Source organism: Chanodichthys erythropterus, chromosome 6 (assembly GCF_024489055.1).
Source record: "Chanodichthys erythropterus isolate Z2021 chromosome 6, ASM2448905v1, whole genome shotgun sequence".
NCBI lineage: Eukaryota > Metazoa > Chordata > Actinopteri > Cypriniformes > Xenocyprididae > Chanodichthys > Chanodichthys erythropterus.
In genome coordinates this window covers 18,152,501-18,173,903 of record NC_090226.1, presented here as the reverse complement: position 1 = coordinate 18,173,903, position 21,403 = coordinate 18,152,501, and the positions used below count along the sequence as shown (strand labels likewise).

General features: G+C 36.0%; 1 protein-coding gene across 2 annotated transcripts in view; it reads right to left on the bottom strand.

The window, feature by feature from the left end:
* Positions 1-21,403, bottom strand: part of suclg2 (succinate-CoA ligase GDP-forming subunit beta) — a 160,260-nt gene that overhangs the window by 67,198 nt on the left and 71,659 nt on the right. For both annotated transcript variants that reach the window (XM_067388335.1, XM_067388336.1), the window contains exons 5-9: positions 20,028-20,180; positions 18,282-18,371; positions 12,230-12,326; positions 8,919-9,080; positions 6,390-6,532 (exon numbers count right to left, since the gene is read on the bottom strand). In XM_067388335.1, coding sequence (XP_067244436.1) covers positions 6,390-6,532; positions 8,919-9,080; positions 12,230-12,326; positions 18,282-18,371; positions 20,028-20,180 — 645 coding nt within the window. The remainder of the gene's footprint in view (positions 1-6,389; positions 6,533-8,918; positions 9,081-12,229; positions 12,327-18,281; positions 18,372-20,027; positions 20,181-21,403) is intronic.

The following is a 21,403-nucleotide window of genomic DNA, read 5'->3' as shown; positions in this document are numbered from 1 at the left end:
GGCATCAGGCTTGACAAACATTACATTCCTAACTTTGTAAAACAAAATAACAAATGTTGCATCAGTGCAACAACTGTAATAAACCAATAGCTTCACTAGCTTGGTAGACATTCCTTCATCCATGACTTTTTCATGAATGTTTGGGTCATACATGACATAAACTAAATATATGTATATATAACTATATTATTACAATTAAAAGACATTTCTTTTAAATTTATAGCGGAGTTTTTTTTTTTTTAATGAGGCAGCAACATATGATATATAGGACAGAACAAAAATTTTTTATTAATAATCTTTCATTGCGCAAAAGTATTATAATATGAACGGCTCCCATACAGAGCGGCACAAATCGCTTATGCTTATCCCGTGATGTACTTGAAGCATAATGGAGTCATAGCGTGCAGGGCAGTGCTCCGCATTGAAAAGTTGAAGATATATTGATGTGTATAGAGTGCCTCAGGGATGACGCATTTTTGTAGGCAAAACCCGGAAGCGAGTTAGTATTTTAGGACTTCCGGTTCCAACGCCGTAAAGTCTATGGGTTTTTTGAATGGGTTTTTGCTAAATCGCCTGAAATAAGGTCTGTGGTTAACAAAGCCTCTAAATACTTTCACGTTTTGATCTATGACATAAAACACAGCAGTTATAACCCACTTGTGATTTTTTAAACTTTTACTGTGTCTTAATATCGGCGGTTGCTAACAAATTGCTAAAAGGGACTACTTCCTTTGGCGGGGACTTTAGACGTCATCATTAAAAACGGGACATTTGGACAGCATTTCTCATGAAAAAGTGGATAAGTATTCATACACAGCGCAGATCATAATCAGCGAGCATGTTTTTAAATAAAGTTGTTTTCTAAATAAAGTTTAAGAACGCATGGTGGTGACGACGTTGATCGTTACCATGGTGTGCTGTAGTTCGTTTATAGCCTGCTGTTAGCTTTTTATATCTGACGACTTTATTTAGGCTTGAAAATCTATAAATGTTGTGTTAACTTGTAAAGATTATCTTGACAGACAAAACGTGTAAGTGTCATAACCCTTTGTTAAACATTATTTTCTGCGATTTTCCAAAAGTCTATGGGAAAAATGCAAAGGCTTTCAATCGAGGGAACCCGTGCGCCGCTAACTTCCGGGTTGGCCTACAAAAACACGCCATCCCTGGGGTACTCTATTGTATTACCGGTATCTTTGTCTACAGATGAAGTATAATAATAGGAACACTGAATCATCTTGGAGAGCGTTTCATTGTGTTGACTGTCGTAACCGAATGTGACACGCTGTTTGAATGCTAAATTGAGAATGACTGACAGCCGCAGCGGAGGGAGGCATTTACGTGAACTTTAACGACTTAAATATTTATCTGTACCTCAAATTAAACTATGGAATAGCTTTAGAACACTTGGAATATGGTGCACGGAAACTTTATGGTGCTTTTTAATGTTTTTGTGCCTTTTGTGGGGCTTAATAATAACACATAGCACATGCACAATATCGGATTTGAATTGGTCCCATCTGGCCGATACCCGATCCGCCAAAAATGGCAGTATTGGAGCCGATACCCGATATACCCGAGTATGGGATCGGCACATCGAACACGACGTATTAAAGTGACAGATTTTGAGAAAAAACTAAGTTTGCATCCATTTACAATTACATATAAATATATATATATATATATTTAATATAAAAACACTACTGTTCAAAACTTTGGCCTAAAAAAAAAAATATATATATATATAATATGTATCAAAATATCAACATTGATTATGATATTTCTTGGGCAGCAAATCAGAATATTTGAATGATTTCTAAAGGATCATGTGACACTAAAGGAACAAATTACATTTTAAAATATATTAAAATAGAAAGAAGTTATTTTAAATTGTAATAACATTTCACAATTTTAAACATTAAATAAACCTTACAGACCCCAAACCTCTGAATGGTAGTATATAAAATATAATTTTTTAATTACTTGCTATAAATATTATTTATTATACTGTATATAAAGTGTACATTCTCAAAACTCGTAACTCGTAAACTCCAGATGCTTCATTTTCCAAGCCCATAAAATAAAATGTTATAATATTATAAACATCAAATAAAAATGTCATACATTTTATTTGTTTTGGTAGCATACAAAAGCGTAAACTATTGTGGATGTTAAAAATGTTTTCAAAACTTTCAAACTCATTAAAAAAAAAAAAAAAAAGTTTTTGTGGAAACTTTATGCTGCAACGAGTTATGTCATTGTTTGGCTTTCAGTGTGGACCAATTCTGAGAGAGGCTGGCAGATTCCCAGGTCGAGCACCAGCACCATTTCAGTGTAAGACAGACACATTCAATCCCATGATGCCTTGAGCAAACATGTGTCATCTCCAGGATAGACTGATTGAGCTATAGCTCCCAGATAACACATTAATGTGCTGTACGGGAACATTCATGAACACAGTGTTTCGACCAACAGAACTGACGCAAGACAAGATTTGTTTCAGATTTACCTTGCAGCAGCCAACAAACAGTATCAAGCTCCAGTGCTGGCTCCTAGTTAACCTCAAATACCCATCACACAACCCAGTGCTGCAGCCTTCTCTACCCAGGGCAGGTGAAATCCCCACCGGTCACAATTACCCAGCCAAGCACCTTCATCAAACAACCATTGCCTGGGAGCACGTCTGACGCGCCACAGCCCTAATTCACTCCCACTCCAAACTACACTGCATAGGGACCAAATAGCCACAAGCAATAACATCTATCCATCCACGTCTCCCACATCTAACTTCGGAGGAAGGGAGTGGGATAATGGTGTTGTTTAGCCGTTGCCATTTGGATTCGACTAGCAGGTGCTTTCGGCTTTTTTTAAAAACCGTGGCAAATGTGAAATGTTTTATTCATGTTCTATGATAAAACTTTGCAATGTACTGTGTGTGGTGCGTGTTGAAAAGGTTCAAAAGTAAAGAGTTCTCCATCGTTATTTTTCCACGTTTCAGTGGCATAAATAAAAAATCTGAACAATGATTATTATTGAAGACTGACTTACGTTGTCTATCCCATTCCATGCCACTGCCTTAATTTACCAACCTGCCTATAAAGATAAATAAAGAGGCAGTTTTAATACAGTTGGGACAAGAGGAAAAAAAAAGAACTCCAAATGCCCCATGTCCAATGAAAAAAAGGAGAGAAACTAAGACAGCAAGAGTGGGAGACAGTTCAAGAGTCCCTTCTCCTCTGAATTGCTAGGGAAGGTAGTTTTAGTAAGAAAGAATAAAATAAATCTTATTTATCAAAGGAGTGCATATATACAATGCCCTTGCCTTCCTGCAGATTCTAAAGGAAGGGTTACACAGCCTGACAGTACATCAGCTTAAACCCTCCATGCTTCAATTTCAAAGTCAACACTGCAATTCTAGCTGTACTCAAAAGAATACAAGTTAGGTTCAACCAACAGCAATTTTTTGCATAATGTTGGTTAGCACAGACATAATTTCACCCAATAATCTCCCAGCTCTAAACTGAAAATAATCAGCGTCTAGATGGTTTAAAGGTGCCCTAGAACCAGTTTTAACAAGATGTAATATAAGTCTAAGGTGTCCCCTGAACGTGTCTGTGAAATTTTAGCTCAAAATACCCCATATATTTTTTATCAATTTTTTTAACTGCCTATTTAGTGCATGTCCCCTTTAAATCTCACGCTCCCCCGCCCCCGAGCTCTCGACTTGCCTTAACCAGCATAAACAAAGTTCACACAGCTAATACAACCCTCAAAATGGATCTTTACAAAGTGTTCGTGCATGCATCGATTCCTGCAAGTATAGTATTTATTTGGATGTTTACATTTGATTCTGAATGAGTTTGATAGTGCTCCGTGGCTAACGGCTAAACACTGTTGGAGAGATTTATAAAGAATGAACTTGTGTTTATGAATCATACAGTCCGCAAGTGTTTAACAATGGAAATAACGACGGCTCTTTTGTCTCAGTGAATACAGTAAGAAATGATGGTAACTTTATCCACATTTAACAGTACATTAGCAACATGCTAACGAAACATTTAGAAAGACAATTTAAAAATATCACTAAAAATATCATGTAATCATGGATCATGTCAGTTATTATTGCTCCATCTGCCATTTTTTGCTATTGTCCTTGCTTGCTTACCTAGTCTGATGATTCAGCTGTGCACAGATCCAGACGTTTTGCCCTTGTGTAATGCCTTGAACATGGGCTGACATATGCAAATATTGGGGTCATACATATTAATGATCCCGACTGTTACGTAACAGTCGGTGTTATGTTGAGATTCGCCTGTTTTTCGGAGGTCTTTTAAACAAATGAGATTTACACAAGAAGGAGGAAACAATGGTGTTTGAGACTCAAGGTATGTTCTATGACTATATATATATATATATATATATATATATATATATATATATATATATATATATATATATATATATATATATATATATATATATATATATATATATATGCTGAGGTGAATTCAATTTTTCCATTCAATGGCACCTTTAAAGAAAAATCAAAACTCACATTTGTGTAAAAGCACTTACATTAAATAATATCTTTATAAATTACTTTATGTAAACAAGGAAGTTATACATTACTTCCTTTCTTGGTATCCTTACACAAACATTGCACAAAAGTTTTCATTTTTAATGTCAGCTTTATAGGAGATATGACATTGTTTAAAGTTAGCTATAACTTTACACATGCAGGTTAGTAGATAATTCTTTCATATTTATCTCATGTTAATAAATATAATAAAGTCTTGTGGCTATAAATAGTGTATTTTTATGTTTATAGCCTGGTTCCTTTGCATTGAACCCTAGATCATTCTTTAAGCTAATACAATCCAATACTAAAAGAGCGGTGTACCTCAGGTCTCGATTTTAGGGCCATTTAAATAATTTTTTTAGTCTATTTTTTCTTTTCTTTTTTTGGACAGTTGGGGGTGGGTTAATTCCAATCACTAATCAATTGTTAAATTAATGAGAATAATTTGAAGGAAGCAAGGGAAAACATTCCCGAAAACAAACAAACCAAACATTTCCGATGGAAGATATAAGGCAACTGCGTATTTCATCCCGCCAGAGGATCCAATAATTAACATTCCCATTAATATTCCTTCCACAGAGCCTGGGTGGCTCTGAACGCTTCTGTGAAATGCAAATCGCTGTACACAGAGGCTTCAGAATGGGAAATGTGTGACTGCAGGGGAGGGCCACCACTCTATCCCAATAGAGCTCAGAAAATTTCAGGTACCCCATTGATGACAGGAGGGCAGGAGAGACAGGAGGAGACTGGAACTATACACTTTGCGAAATATTCAACACAATTTTTCTGTCTTCTTTATCTAAATCATGTATAATTCAGTCTGCAAAAATATTATAACATATATCCATATTTTTGTCAGTGGTTGGAAAGGGACAAGGAGAAATGCCTAAAAAATAGACTTCTGTGTTTCATTGTTTTCTTCTTGGTTTTCCTTTGCTGATCAATTCATAGAAAAACATAGAAAAACAAAGTGCATCTTCTATCTGAGGAGAACAATATGAATATGAAGTGATACAATCTTTAGATGGAATCACTTTCTGCATGTATGTAGCGTTGCTGCTTTGGGCTGCAATACACAAAAAGCAAGGTGTGCTATTAAAACCCAGAACTCCTGTTTACTGATGCACAGTGAGCATGATACTAGATGAATTCCATGTTTTCCATTATTGTAAACAAAGTTCTGTTATCAAGATATCAGTGTGCATCCCGATTACAAACACACTGAGCTGAAACCAAATCAGGTGCATATTGACATGTGTTTACAACAAACACAAGCAAATTATCAGCATCATGCCAGGAATACCGGTCTGCTTCGGCAAAGGATCATTATCTGAAAAACAACTCCACAGCTCATAAAAGCTGCAAGCAAAAGGATCTTGCACTCCAGAGCGAGTAATCAACAGGAGGAGGACAGCGAGTGTGGGTCAGGGGGAGAAAAGAATTGGTGAAAAGATGAGTTATGAGGAGTGTGTGTGTGTGTGTCTTGGTGTGTTTACAATTCCAGAGCTGAAAAGTGTGACTGTTGCGAAGATATTGATCTGAGCACAAGCTCGTAATGATGGTAAAAAGAACTGGGATCGGCCGCAAGCCCACAGTCTTTTGTGGTGCCTAAGGAGTCAACAAAATCCCAGACGGAAAAAACTTCAAAGAGTGGAAAAAGCAGTACTAAATTGAAAACGGTAATGAAGTTTAAAGGAGAGCAACTTTAACTTTTTTATTTCTTATCAAACTCTCAAAACACCTCTATACTAACCTTTTATGGGGTATTTCAATTTTTGTTTGGATCAACATATTGTCAAATCATTCATACCTTCGGATCGGCAGTGAGAAGCTTGAAGGCTGCGTACACCTGATTCTCCTTTACACCTCCACCCAGGTCCAGGAAGTTAGCAGGCTTTCCACCATGTAAGTCTATGATGTCACACGTTGCCATAGCAAGGCCAGCACCATTAACTGTTGATATAGATCACGTTTCAGACATTAAAAATAATAATTTTGTCATTTATTCACTCTCATGTCATTCTAAATGTAAACACGCAAGGAGAATGTATAAATATTGTGCCAGTCGCTCTTTTGTACGCAATTACAATGAACGGGACCTTTCATGCTTCAAAAAGCACATGCTGTAAATGCACAAACTTGCACACAATATTCCACGTCTCCTGAAGCTATACGATATATCTGCGTGTTGAAGAGATGGACATTTAAAGGGTTAGTTCACCCAAAAATGACAATTTTGTCATTAATTACTCATCATCATGTTGTTCCACACCTGTAAAGGCTGGCGTACACAGTGCGATTTTTGAGTCGTACGAGCTTGCAGGTGATTTTTTTCCATAGCGTGGAAATTGTTGATGCTTGTATGGTTGTGGCTTGTATCGTGTGCGATGAATTACGAACCGAGCCGAGTAACTTAAGAGCACTTCCCGATCATTTTTCGAAAAAATGCTGAAAAAGATCGAGAGCTATCGGTTTGAATTTGTGACGGGAGACTGGGTCAGACATGATTTTGACCACTTCATTAAGTTTTGTTTTGTAGAAAGCCCGTCTGTAAAGTTAATTTCATTTTGTAAAAATTGTATCATAATTTTAATCAATGTTTCATCAAACAATTGCCTGAATTTAATAAATAAGACGCAAATACAGCAGACAATATAATCATGACATGGAGGCGCCGGCGCGATCACTTGTGCGTGAACTGGAGCGCGTCTTTAAATGAACCGAAACTCAGCATATAGGCTGCTAGCCTCACAGACATGAAAAATATATCTATAGAAATCTTGAAATGTCTTCTTATAGACATTTGAAAGTGTTAATTATATTAATGTCAATGAAGGCCTCACTGAGCCATCGGATTTTATCAAAAATATCTGAATTTGTGTTCTGAAGATGAACAAAGGTCTTAAGGGACATGAGGGTGAGTAATTAATGACAAAATTTTCATTTTTGGGTGAACTAACCCTTTAACTAGTTCTTACACTGATAACAAATGCGTTCTATTAATCGTATAAGTGAGATTTGTAAAAGAATCACAGAGACCATTTTTGTGAATTGGATCAATAGTTTCCAATGTTTTGTTTATGATTTAAACATTACCAACATTGAGCAACAGCTTCAATTTCAGTCTGTTCTTCATACAAAACTACTGTATGGAGTCATATGGACTGCTGATATATGACACATTTAACAGCCCTAAAATAACCATCATTATTTAAAAAAAAAAAAAAAATTCACTATTATGATGTAATATAATTCCATAATATTCAATATAACGCCAGAAAATTCTTTTAAAAAATAAAGTTCCATGGAAGAAAAAAGTCATACATGTTTGGAATGTGAATAAATAATTATAATATTTTAATTTTTTCTTACTTTTTAGTAAAGCTAATGGCTTTAAGTTGGTTCTAAATCATGGACTCATGTTACATACTACAGCCTTAGCCATACAGAAAACGAGAAAAGCACAGGCAAAAAGTAATTTCAGATCCCAACCCCATTGAAAACACAACTCAGGCTCTAAATCTGCTGCCGAGTGCTTTCCAATGAAAGCAAATTGTGTTTGACTAAAAGTATACTGGGTGTCAAGAGTGGTTGTAGTATCTGTGTTAGCTGGCCTGGTGAGCCCTATCTTGTCGTGCTTTGAGTTGTACGGCAGCCAACTGATTCAGCCATTTCCTGCTCATCTCACCTCTCCTGGCTACACACATCTCCCCTTATTCTGTTCTTCAGTGCTGAGCTAACATGCTGGCACGGGCTCTGACACTAGACTCAATAAAGTGAAATTCAGCTGAACAGCTGTCGCTTTGCCGGTTTACAAAGCTTTTAAGGTACAAACTAACTGCGAGTAAATTGTGCGTGAGTGCGTTTGTGTCTACACGACAAGGTCAGTTAGAGTCACTTCCGCGCCCATCTTGTCTATACAACTCTTTCTCTGTGCTTTACTGTGAGAGCCGTGATTTATAATGAGGGACCACTTAAATGTGTAGACTAACAATCATCTTAGCCGAGTCGTTTTCCGGAAGATTCCTGCTAATTAGAGCCCATCGGTTCAGCCAGGTCCCTTATGGAGCTGTTAGAGAGCTGCTGGAGATGATGACTGGATTGGCGCCCATTTGGTAACACTTTCACAAAATCCTGTTCTCAAGACTAAAATAAACATGTTTGAAACTACTAAGAAGAGCATTTCTAAAGCTGGATTTGAAATATCCCTTGAGACATGAGCATGATGTGGAACAGGTTTCTGAAACCTTTGAAATTTGAATGTTTTGAAGAAGTTCATGTGGTATGTCGTTTATCATTTTATAACAAGCTAATGTATATATGAAACATTAAAACAAACCAAAACAGGCTATGTTTCCATCCAGTCCAATGTACTTGAGGTCATATTTGGCCGCCTCAGTCTCCGTGGGGTCGCTCTCTGCAGTGTCGTCCATGGCAAACACAGCTTTCTGTCTGAACTCAGCGTTGTCGTCAAAGTTGATTTTAGCATCAAAGCAAACGACTGCGGAAAGAGAGCAGAAATGTGTTGGAATTCAGTTAGTCATATATTTACATTTTACAGCTAGTCAAGTTTCAAACATGTTCAATTTGTTACCTTTATTATGAGAGAAAATAGTACAAAAACATCATATTCAAGTAACTGTGCTTTCCTTCCCTTTCCTGCTATTTTCTCACATAATCAAGGTAGCAAATTCCATTGCTCTCCTGAAAATCTTCAACAAGTCATTGATAAAGCAAAGAGGGAAATTGGCAGTTGGCAAGGACAGTTCCATTTTATAATTTACACTGAGTAAAAGGGAGCTGCATATGTGTAAACACAGCCATCCAGATCTAATGACAAACGCCAGTAGTTCTGACATGATCTTCACTGACACCATGTATACTTTTATGTATCTCATTTTATACAGCGGGACTATCTTATACAACAAACACAGACACAATTAGCTTGGGAATAGAGTTGTCTGTGACTATCTTAGCTGTATGTGACCAGACCCAGCAACTCTCTCATTTGTAGTGTTTTGCAGCCTCTCGCTGTCTCCAGAGTCTACAAGGACCCAGCGCACACTAACAAAGATAAGTACACTGGGTTCACCGAGCTATTATCAAACTCAACTCTACACTGTTACCAGGAGAGTTTTACATACTTCTGCAGAGAACTGTGGGCTTAGAACAGATAAAGATAGAAGGTGAAAGCAAATTAGAGTCAAGCCAGCCAGACAGTAAAAAAAAAAAAAAAAAAAATTGGTTTCACCATCACACAAGCTGACAAAACGTTCAGCTTGGTGATACATTTGAAAGAACTAAGTAGGGAGACAGATAGTTTTTGACAAATAAAAATTAAAAGAACAAACATTGTATCTAAAGACAGCCAAAGCCATTTGTAGACGCTTGTTTTGATGTTACTGTCAGGAAAAAAATATCACTATTATGTCAGTGTCAGAGTGTGTTTTCTAAAAAGCTCTATTATTATTATTATTATTATTATTACTACAGAGAAAACTAACATCAGCAATAATGGAATATTTGAAATAAAGACACGTGCACATATTATCATAAAAAACACTAGAGAAGGGTAGAAAAAAAATACATAAAATGGTTAAACTTTATAATAAGGTTTCATTTGTTAATGCATTGGCTAACATGAACTAATAATGAGCAATATATTTATATTTTAAAGCATTTATTAATCTTTGTTAAAGGGATAGTTCACCCAAAAATGAAAATTTGACCCCCAGGGCATCCAAGATGTAGTTGACTTTGTTTCTTCAGTAGAACACAAATGATAATTTTTAACTCCAACCCTTGCCGTCTGTCAGTCATTATAATGCGTGTCAATGGGAACTTCTTTTATAAGAGTAAATAAAACTTGCTTAGACAAATCCAAATTAAACCCTGCGGCTCGTGACGACACATTGATGTCCTAAGACACGAAACGATTGGTTTGTGCGAGAAACCGAACAGTATTTATATCATTTTTTACCTCTAATACACCACTATGTCCAACTGCATTCAGCACTCATTTAGTGAGGTCTGATCGCGCTCTGACACACGATTGAGTTAGCCATTACGCTTTCTCCAATGGTAAGAGATACAGACCCTCTTATCTCCCCATTATATACAATCTCTGGTGATGTCTTGTGCTTATTCTTCAATGAGTGCGAGACATTACTTCCATTGTCAGAGCGCAATCAGACCTCACTAAGCGAATGCTGAACGCAGTTGGACATAGTGGTGTATTAGAGGTAAAAAATTATATAAATACTTTTCGGTTTCTGGCACAAACCGATCGTTTCGTGTCTTAGGACATCAATGTGTCGTCATGAGCCGCAGGGTTTAATTTGGATTTGTCTGTGCATGTTTTATTTACTCTTATAAAAGAAGTTCCCATTGACACACATTATACGGCTGACAGACGGCAACGGTTGGAGTTAAAAATCATCATTTGTGTTCTACTGAAGAAACAAAGTCACCTTCATCTTGGATGCGCTGGGGGTAAGCAGATAAACATCAAATTTTCATTTTTGGGTGTACTATCCCTTTAATGTGAGTTAGTAAACATACTGTGACTGTTCATTGATTGTTCACGATTGTTCACAGTGCATTAACTATTGTAAACAAATACAACTTTTGATTTTACTAATATATTAGTGAATGTTAAAATTAACATTAGCCACTTTTCCACCATTGGGCCGAATGGTTCTTATGGTAAAGAATAGTTCACATCACGATTACAAACCATTCTCAGACCGGAATTATCAAACCATGCTGGTAAAATCCGTGAAGTGACGTTACCACTCAGGATTGGTCACTTGCCTGTTGCCTGGCTATCAGTTTCTCTGTAGCTGGCTAAGCACTCTATTTGAGCGATGTAAACACAAATTAATAATAAAATTAAAAGAAATATCTGATCATCCTCCATAACGTGGTTATTTAAATCTCATATCATCAGTAAACCACTGCATTACCAAGGCAACGACTGACACTTTTATATAAGCAGGAAAGGAAAGTGCAGGAAAGTGCAGAAAAGTGGAGGAAATTGCAGGACAGTAAAGTGCAGGACAGTAAAGCGCAGGAAAAGAAAAGAAAAGAAAAGAAAAGAAAAGAAAAGAAAAGAAAAGAAAAGAAAAGAAAAGAAAAGAAAAGAAAAGAAAAGAAAAGAAAAGAAAAGAAAGAAGAAAAATTGGCAGCACTTTTGTGATGGCCCCTATGAGGACTAAATCATTTTGCCATTATGGTGTAGGGCCGAGATGATTTCTCTCCCCTTCTTTAATTTGACAGGCTAATACCGCAGGCATTACCCTCTCTGGACCTACTGTATGTAATTTCATACCAATAAACGTTACAACATCCTACATCATTTCCTAACAGGTACCTATTAAAAAAAAACAAAAAAAAAACAAGTGGAAATGGTATTAGGAGAGGTATTTGGTCATATTAAGAACATATTTGTGTCAGTGTTACGTTGGAGAAGCCCTGTAAAATTTTGCTGAGGCAGCCCTCTCCATTTTCATGTGTTTAATACAACCATTAGTGTAAAATGACATTTATCCTTGAAAACTGCAAGGTCCTATTTGTATCTTTACAGGAGCTTTTATGCAACAAGCGTTTCTGTCTGTCATTCACGCATGAATACACACACACACGCCTTACCTTGTCCCTCAGGTGTTTCTCCGAGTGGATTGACTTCGACTTGAGTGGCGTCGACTTTGAGAAACAGATCATAGAGTCGCTTAATCTGATCTGCAGCCTGTGACAGAACCACAGAGAGCACTAATTACCCCAGCTGCACATTTGCAGCAGAGCTCTGAGAGCTTATGAAAATTTTAAAATCTCTCAAGCACAACAAAACACATATATACAGTATGGGCCCTATAATACACCCGGCGCAATGCGACGCAAGGCGCAGCGCAAGTGTGTTTGCTAGCTTGCGTCCGGCGCCGTTCGCGTTTTCCCGTTCAGCGCCACGTCCTTAAATTAGTAAATGCATTTGCGCCAGTTAGTGCGCCCATGGGCATGCTGGTCTAAAAAAGAGGTGTGTTCAGACGCATTGCTATTTTAAGGAGCTGAAAATAGACTGCGCCATAGACCAACTCAAACCTGGTCTAAAGTCTAAAGTCAGTGGCGCAATATTTTTTTGTTAGAGCGCGTTGGTAGAAACTGCGCCTCTGGGCGCGTCCACAGTGCGCGTTGACTTTGCTTATTACACACAGGGATACGCATCACACAAACATGACAAATATTAAAAACAAAAGAATTACAGTGTAAAAGAATATTATTGTGTAGGCTACATAAATATAAAAATGTAATGATGAATAGTCATTGCGTGTATTAGAATTAGGCTACCTATTTTCAATTCAGCCTGTTAATACTTATAATGATGAACGAAATTGGCTAATTAATTGAACAATCTTGCCAATACACACACATATATATTAACTGACTCATCGCCAACAAATTCCGCCATGTAAATAGCAATCCGTCATGGCGCGAGCGCATCTCACTCTTAAAGGGAAGGAGAGATGACACTCTGATTGGTTTATTGAACGTTACGCCCATTACTCATTAAGAGAATAGGGACAACCCATTTCAAAAATGCGCCCCGGCGCACGGACCGTTTTTCCGGCGTTAAAATAGCAAAAGTGGATTTGGACACGCCCTGAGTGCACCTGTGCCGTGCGCTTTACACTTTGCGTTTAGATCGTTAAAATGGGGCCCTATATATTTTGGGTCATATACTGTATATTGTCCAATAATGGGGACGCATTTTTGACTGAACACTTACTCTGCTGGTCACAATGTACACTAGGTTGGTGCCAAGACAATGAGAAGTTGCCTTGGATAACTTCAAATGTGACAGAAATTGACTTGGAGTCAGTAGAGCCAGCAGGGAGTTGAGTCGGTGTGGCAGTTATTGCTTCCCTGCTGAGAGACATGGCAATGTCCAGCTGATCTTTCCAATCTCCAATGGCTATGTAAATGAGGCTTACGACAATTGGAAAATTTGAAAATTGGCTAGTGAGATGCCGGCTTGTCAAGCTGAATGAGATTTTGCAATACTATGAATTTTTGTACTTCTGTAACATTTTATTGATTTCGTATTTTGTGCATTCACTCTATAATTTACTTTTTTTATATATTTGTAATACTTTCAGAGATTCTGTAACGTTTCATACTTTCATAACACTTTCATGGAACATTTCATATTTTTGCATACTCTAATTTTGTGACACTTTCATAGATGATAACATAATATAATATTTCATTCTTTAGCAAAAAATGTGTAGAATGCTTTCATATTTCATATGTTTGTGATACAATGTAATATTTCACTTTTGTAACACTTTTGTGAAAGATTTTAAAAACATTCATATCTCATACTCTTGCAAAAATTTTATATATTTCATACATCCACAAAAGTTTCATTTTTCATAGATTTCTTTTCTAACACTGTCATAGACAATTTCAAAGTACTTTCGCATTTCATCTTTTTGTTTCAAGTTTCATGGATTTCTTAACACTTTCATATTTCATAATGTTTCATACTTTCGCAACAATTTCATGAATAACTTCATACTGCTTTCATACTTTGTAACGCATACATTTTCATATTTTGACTTTCTGTAACAATTTTGTAGATTTTACAATATTTATTACTACATTATAATTATTGTAAATCAAAATGCAATACTTCTACAGATTTCACAGTATTTCATACTTTTGTAACACTTTACTGTAAATTGTTTAAAGGTTTTTATACAATGTACTCTTGCAAAACATTTATCACAAAATATCAGCTTAATTGTTTCGTTCTTATAGTGGATTCCATAACATTTCATAATTTTCTAACACTTTTATGGAAGATTTCATAATACTTTTGTATTTTGTCTTTAAGTAACAATTTTGTTGATACCTAATATTTTTGCTTTTACTGTTTTTTAATACTTGTGTATATTTCGTAATATTTTATGATTTTCACACACTTTAATTGAAGATTTCATACTTTCACACAAATAAAATTTAAATAGTTTGAAAGATTTTACAATACTTTCATATTTCATACATTTGTTATGCTTCCATATAGTGTTGTCAAAAGTACCGACTTCGATACTAAGTTGATACTGAAATTTAAAAAAATGTGAGGCTTTGAGCGTTGAGCAGATTCATAAACACCTCTGATTGGCCACTGTGTTCACACGCTCAACATATATGTTTGTGATTGGCTACAATGATCAACGCACGGAAGCGCGTGAAAGCACACGGAAGTGTTTGAAAGCGGAAGCATTTTAAGTACAGTAGGTCTGCTGATAGACGCCTGCTTTCAAATTCTCCCATGTGTATTTGTGTCAGCGTTCAGTGAAGAGCATCATTGATGTCTATTTACAACATGTTTTTGAAGCGCTGATCATTGTAGCCAATCACAAACATATCAGATGAGCGCATGAACACAATGGCCAATCAGAGGTGTTTACGAATCCTCTCAACAGCACTCAAAGCATCACATTTTTTTAAATTTCAGTACCGACTTGGTATCGAAGTTTGTACATTTGACACTACTACTTCCATAAATTTTGTAATACTTCATACGTTTGTAACGCTTTCATGGAAAACTGGATACTTTATAGTTTTATATTTTGACTTTTGTAACAATTCTGTATATTTTGCAGTACTTTTGTAAATAACTTTCATAGATTTTTTTTTTTAAATAAATATGTTGTTTGTCCAAATAGGCTTTCATGCTCTTAGTCACAGCAAACTCCCAAATCCCCTAAAATATAAAGAGTAATAGTTAATTATTACATGTAAAGTGTCTTTAAATCTATCTACAGTTCTGTTTATTCATTTTGTTAATAAAGGCAGCACCTGATCAGTCTACAACATCTGAGTTTTGATGAGAGGTTAAGACAGGAAAGATAACCAACTGCTTATTGCTCTACACTTTGCTATTTCACGTGCTTTCTGAAAGCATGTCATCTGAACAAATTCTTCTTTCAAAGCATTTAAGAGCTAAAATGACATCTCCCTTTCCCATAACCAACGGAAGCTCTTTTGATAATGAGTGCATGCTGACAGAAAACATTGTAGCGCTGCTCTCATCAGCACGCACAGGCGAGCGCCGCTGTTTGTCATATTGCTGCACTTCAAAGTGGTGAAGCCAAGTTAGCGGTATACTGCATCCCAAACATTCTAATTAGCATTGACTCAAATAGATGCTCGCAAAAGATGCGCAGTAAAGGGACGACTTTACGAGAGCCAAACTGACAAGACAGACATTTAGCAGTAATTTCCATACGGCCAAGCTACTCGAATGTCTATACGGAGAAAAATATACACTTGTATACTCAATTATGACATGAACCAATGCAGATTTCTTTAAAGGGACCTGTGCAGTTGGAAAACACTTGATTCTTTTCAAACTTTACCTGCCATTAGTATTAAACAGGAACATTTCCACCTCTACATTCTGAAGCGAGGTAAGGTTAATTTTAAATATATGCCCCTTTTAAGGTTTCAAAAGCCACATATCCATTAACCTTTAAATTGTGCAAATTGACTACTGGATTCTAAACAACAAAGAAATGCCACATTTTGAATTTATCAAGACCTCAAAGCAGATTGGAGGGTGAAACACCCAGAACCACCTTATACGTGGCCGGTCCCAAGTATAAGGGGCTTTCCTTTCACTAAATGCTTGGATAACATGCCTACGTCTCCTTTGATTGTAAATAATGGCTAGTGCAGTGGCTGGGATATACGTTGCCATGATTTTTGGAATGACTTATCGCGAGAGGAAAAACAGACGTTTTAGTCTCATATCATTGGTTAATGGAAACGCAGTCATTTCGCAAAAGTTTTTTGTCGATATTTAGAAAATGTCGCAAAAGTTTTGTGCAAATCTGTAATGTATTGAAAGATGTTCCCCTACTTTTTGTTAACACTGTTAAAAATGTATGAAAACAAAACAAGTTAGGCTTCATTCTAAAAGTCGAATTTCCATTGCTATCAGTTCAACCATGTATCACAGGCTCTGGTGGATATAGAAATTGATTCAAAATGTAATAATAAAAAAATATGTAGAATTATACAAAAATTATACGCTCATTTATATATGTATATTTGTATACTGTATGTGTGTGCATGTGTATTATATAAATAAATACATACATAAACCATAAGAGATTGATCTGAAAATCTTAAACAATCCTGCAATCTTAGTTCATTCATTCAAGTGAATGCAAGATTTATCAATATGGAAACACTTTAGTTTAGGGTCCAATTCTCACTATTAACTAGTTGCTTATTAACATGTATGTTACTAGTATATTGGCTGTTTATTAGTACTTATAAAGCACATATTAAAGGGTAATTTCACCCAAAAATGAATTCTGTCATTAATTACTCATGTCGTTCCTAACCCGTAAGACTTTCGTTCATCTTCAGAACACAAATGAAGATCTTTTTGATGCAATCTGAGAGTTTTCTGTCCATCCATAGACAGCTACGTGACTACCACTTTGACACTTTAAAAAGTTCATAAGGAGATCGTAAAACTATTGAGCAGTTTCTGAAGAGATTTGATTGCTTTATATGGTGAAAAGATTGAATTTAGGCTTTTATTCATATATAAACATTCATCAACTCACACATCAGTTGTGGTAAATGGAAGCTCAAGCATGTTTGCTGGACGTGTGAGAACCAATGTGGTTCATTTTCATGTTACGCAGCACGTTTGAGCTTCCGCAAGAGGTTTGTTCTCGCTCATGAAGCAGGTTTAGTTGAGCTTTTGTTTATGTTTGCTGATCAATATGTATTTGTTAATAAATGCTTAAATTAAATCTGTTCATATAAAGTGATGGATGCTCTTCAGAAAATTTGGACTAAACCGCTCAATTCATATGGATTTTACGATCGCTTTATGAACTCTTTGAAACGTCAAATTGGTGTCACGTAGCTGTCTATGGATGGACAGAAAGTTCTCAGATTTCATCAAAACAAGATGAATGAAAGTCTTACGGGTTTGGAACGGCATGAGGGTGAGTAATTAATGACAGAATTTTCATTTTTGGGTGAACTAACCCTTTAATGCCTTATTTTTCATGACCATATTCTACAGCCTTAATCCAACCCAATACCTATACTTAATAACTACCTTACTAACTATTAATAAGCAGTAATTAGGAGTTTATTGAGGCAAAAAGTCATAGTTAACAGTTAATAGTGAGAATTGGACCATAATCTAAAGTGTGAACATCAGTATTTACAATACCGATTTACATTTATTTTTGTATCTGATAGTATTTTGATCATCATTAAGTGACAGGCATGGAAAAACACAGATTTGGTGAAAATATGAAAGACTGAATCACCAGCGCGAGAGTCACTCTGAGACCACGTAACAGGCCTCGTTTATAGCGAAGGTAGTTGCAGCAAATCTGCGAGCTGTTTATAGGTGACGCTTTATGTGGAAGATGTAACAGCATAAATTGTTGATGACCGGTGATTTCTGTTCAGGCGAGAAATGTTTAATGACTGTATTGGCAGAGTCATCATGACCACAACTCTCGCTTTTTTTTCCCATGACATAAATGGAGACATAGTGGAAGGGGGGGAAGGTGAGGTAAGGTGAGGGCCACTGTGCATCTGTTAATGACACAGACTCTAATGGCAGAATCTCTTTGGGAGAGATTCAGGCCAAACCCATTACCTGTCTCTCCAATGGTCCTTTGAATCCCAAATTGGCTGCCATACGTAGCGCCTGGTCGTCTCGGACCCCTTCGAATATATCTATGACTTCCTGAGGCAAGAGATGGGAGAGAGAAGGCAAAAGGATAACCAACCATCAGCTATATTTTGACACAAAGCGGATGTTCGCATTAAAATCAAGAGAGCTGCAATTAAGCGCTGGCATGCAGCCAACCTCAAATGAGAAAAAGACGAGAGCTGGCGAACAATGGCTTTCCAATTATAAGGCCATCTCTAAAAGATCACTCATACACAGAGATAGACACAGACGAGAGAGATAATGCATAAGACCAGATGTCACAAAGAGCTACAGTACAAAAATGAGACATAGCTTTTACATGTCTTAATATAAGGAAGCAGTCCATTAAAAGGGCCATATCATACATCATCTTTTTTTTAATCATTTTATTTTTATCTGTGGTTCACTTAGAATAGTAGGCAAGGAAAAACTCACTCTCTCTCTCATAAGTGTGTCTTTTTGCAGCAAGACTACTGAGTAAAAAAAAGGGCACGCATTCTTTTTGACAAATTAATTTCCATGACATTTTTTGATATTTTGATGGCTTTAGTTGTTACATAATTAATTTAAAATAAAAACAAATTAAAAATGCTTTAATATTTTATTAATTTGTGATACTTCTACATATTTTGAAATAGTTTGCATTTTGTAACACTTTGGCGTTTATTTCTCCTGCTCTTGAAAAAACTTTCATTCATTTAATTTTCCATATGTCCACAAAAGATTTCAAACAGCTTCATTTTTCATACTTTTGAAAGACTGGATGATTTCATAGTACTTCTGCATTTCATATTTTAGTTATATTTTCATAGATTTCTTAATACTTTCTATCTTTAATTTCCTACATTTGTAATACTTCCATATATGTTTTAATAATTTCATACTTTTGTAACACTTTCATGAATTAATTGTAACAATTTTTAATGAATCTTTGTATCAATTTTTTTTTACTTTCTGTAAAAATTTTGTCGTTTTTGCTGTTCTTTTATTTCATACTTTTGTAACGCTTCTGTGAAAAAGTTCTTACATATTTCGTACTCTTGTAAAAACACTTTTGTAGAATTTACATTTCAAACATGAAAAATGTCAGCTTACTTTTTTCATCCTTTTTTATAGATTTCATATTGTTTCATACTTTTGTAAGACTTTTGGAAGATTTGTAAGCTTATTGTATATATTTACAAGACAAAAAACTATAGTTTGAAAAATATGACAAGATCTCAGAGTTAAACTGTGTCAGAAAAAAAAAAAAAAATTATCAGTTTTACTGGTAGTCCACTGCATGAAGAATTTTTGGGTATAATATGTCACAGTTTTACTATCCTCACTTACATAAATGAACTATAGTGTCTTGTACCCACTAGTAAAAATATTTCAAAAATATCAAAAATGTCTGAATTTTTGTTTTGACTGTAAAGTCAAAGCTTCGTGAAGGATTTGGCTTTAACAGAGAAATTTTTAATATACATTTCCAGAATGTTTAATATATTTATTTATTATAATTATTTCCATACATTTTCCAGGTCAATTTAACTTTATGATTTCTGTGGATGCTTTTCTATAAGGCAGTTTATTTCAAAACATCAAGAAAAAAAGAAGAAAAAAAAAGGACCCATTTATCACAAAATCTCAAAGTAACTCAACTCCTACACCCTTGAAAGCATTTTCCATCAGATATAAGTAAGATACCTTGAAGATGAGCTCCGGCGTGGTTGCAGCCACTTCCTCTATGTCCACACCACCCTGAGGGCTGCCCACCATCACGGGTCCATTACAGGAGCGGTCCATCAGGATGGCAAAATATGTTTCCCTGGAGATATCTAGAGCTTCTGCAACCATCACCTGCTCAGCACAAACACATCCAATAGGTGAGAAGGAGATTCATCATTGTTTGTTATCTATTCATTATGGTGTATTAACAGACGGTGGTTTTTGAAGCAGGGCACAAGTTTACTGGCTGCAGGCCTCTGCTGCTACTTCTAATACAAGATAATCAGCCATCATGACACTCGATGAGAGATGGCAAGTGGATAAAGGAGAGAACCACCAATAACAGGGTTGACATAACAACTAATAAAAACGGATGGAAGGGAACTGACAAAAGAGGATGAGGGTAGGACGGATAAAGAAAAGCAAGGGAAGACAGAGGTGCAGTGCAGGTGTTCGAGTACCCGACATGTTGAACCATAACACTCAAATGGGTTATGTAGGTTTGAGTCTCACCTGCAACACAGTCTAATCCTACTTCCCCATGGAAACATGTTTTTTTTTTTTTTTTTCAAACAAAACAAAAAACAAAACAAAAAACTGGTATTGCATTGAGTAACTATTTAAAGGGGTACTTCATTGCTGACAAAATGGGCTTTCAAAAAAATTTGTCTGCCAGTAGAAAGGCTACCTGACTAGAGAAATCAGAGAAAAAGGCTGTTGTCTTCCCTTTTTCAAAATAGGTAGGGAAAACTTCAATACCCATAATGCACTGGGCATTTTGTAGTTCATAACCACTCCCACCAGTCTGCTATGGATGAACTTATCAGAGTCAAATTCTGCCTTGCTTTAGTTGGAAATTCTTCTTCGTAAACTTTTAGTAATAAAGGTGTCAACTTGTTCCCGGGTGCAAGAATTCAAAGGGTAAACGTTTAGCGAGAGTGAGTTATTTTCAGTTTCCAGTGAGCGCATTGTATGCATTGCCTAAAGACTGTAAAGAATCATAAATACTGAGAGAATGCCGCTTATTTTTTAATCAACATTTAATCAACAGTGTTCCATTTTTGCATTTTTTAATGCTGTTTAAAGAGTAGACATGGTACGATTTTCGGTGATAAACCACCTCTTACATTAACTGTTTAGTTAATAACCCCCTTTGTCAATCTGACTGTCCGTGGGCAGGGATACAAAACATGGAAGTATAATCTGTACTATTCACAAAAGCCCTGGAGCTGTCAAAAGTGCAAAACGCATCACCCAATGGACTTTTAATAAAAAATAAACGTGAATTTCTCGGTCCAGGTAACACGGAAAATGAATAAACATGGTTAATTTACATTTACTACCGGTACTACCGA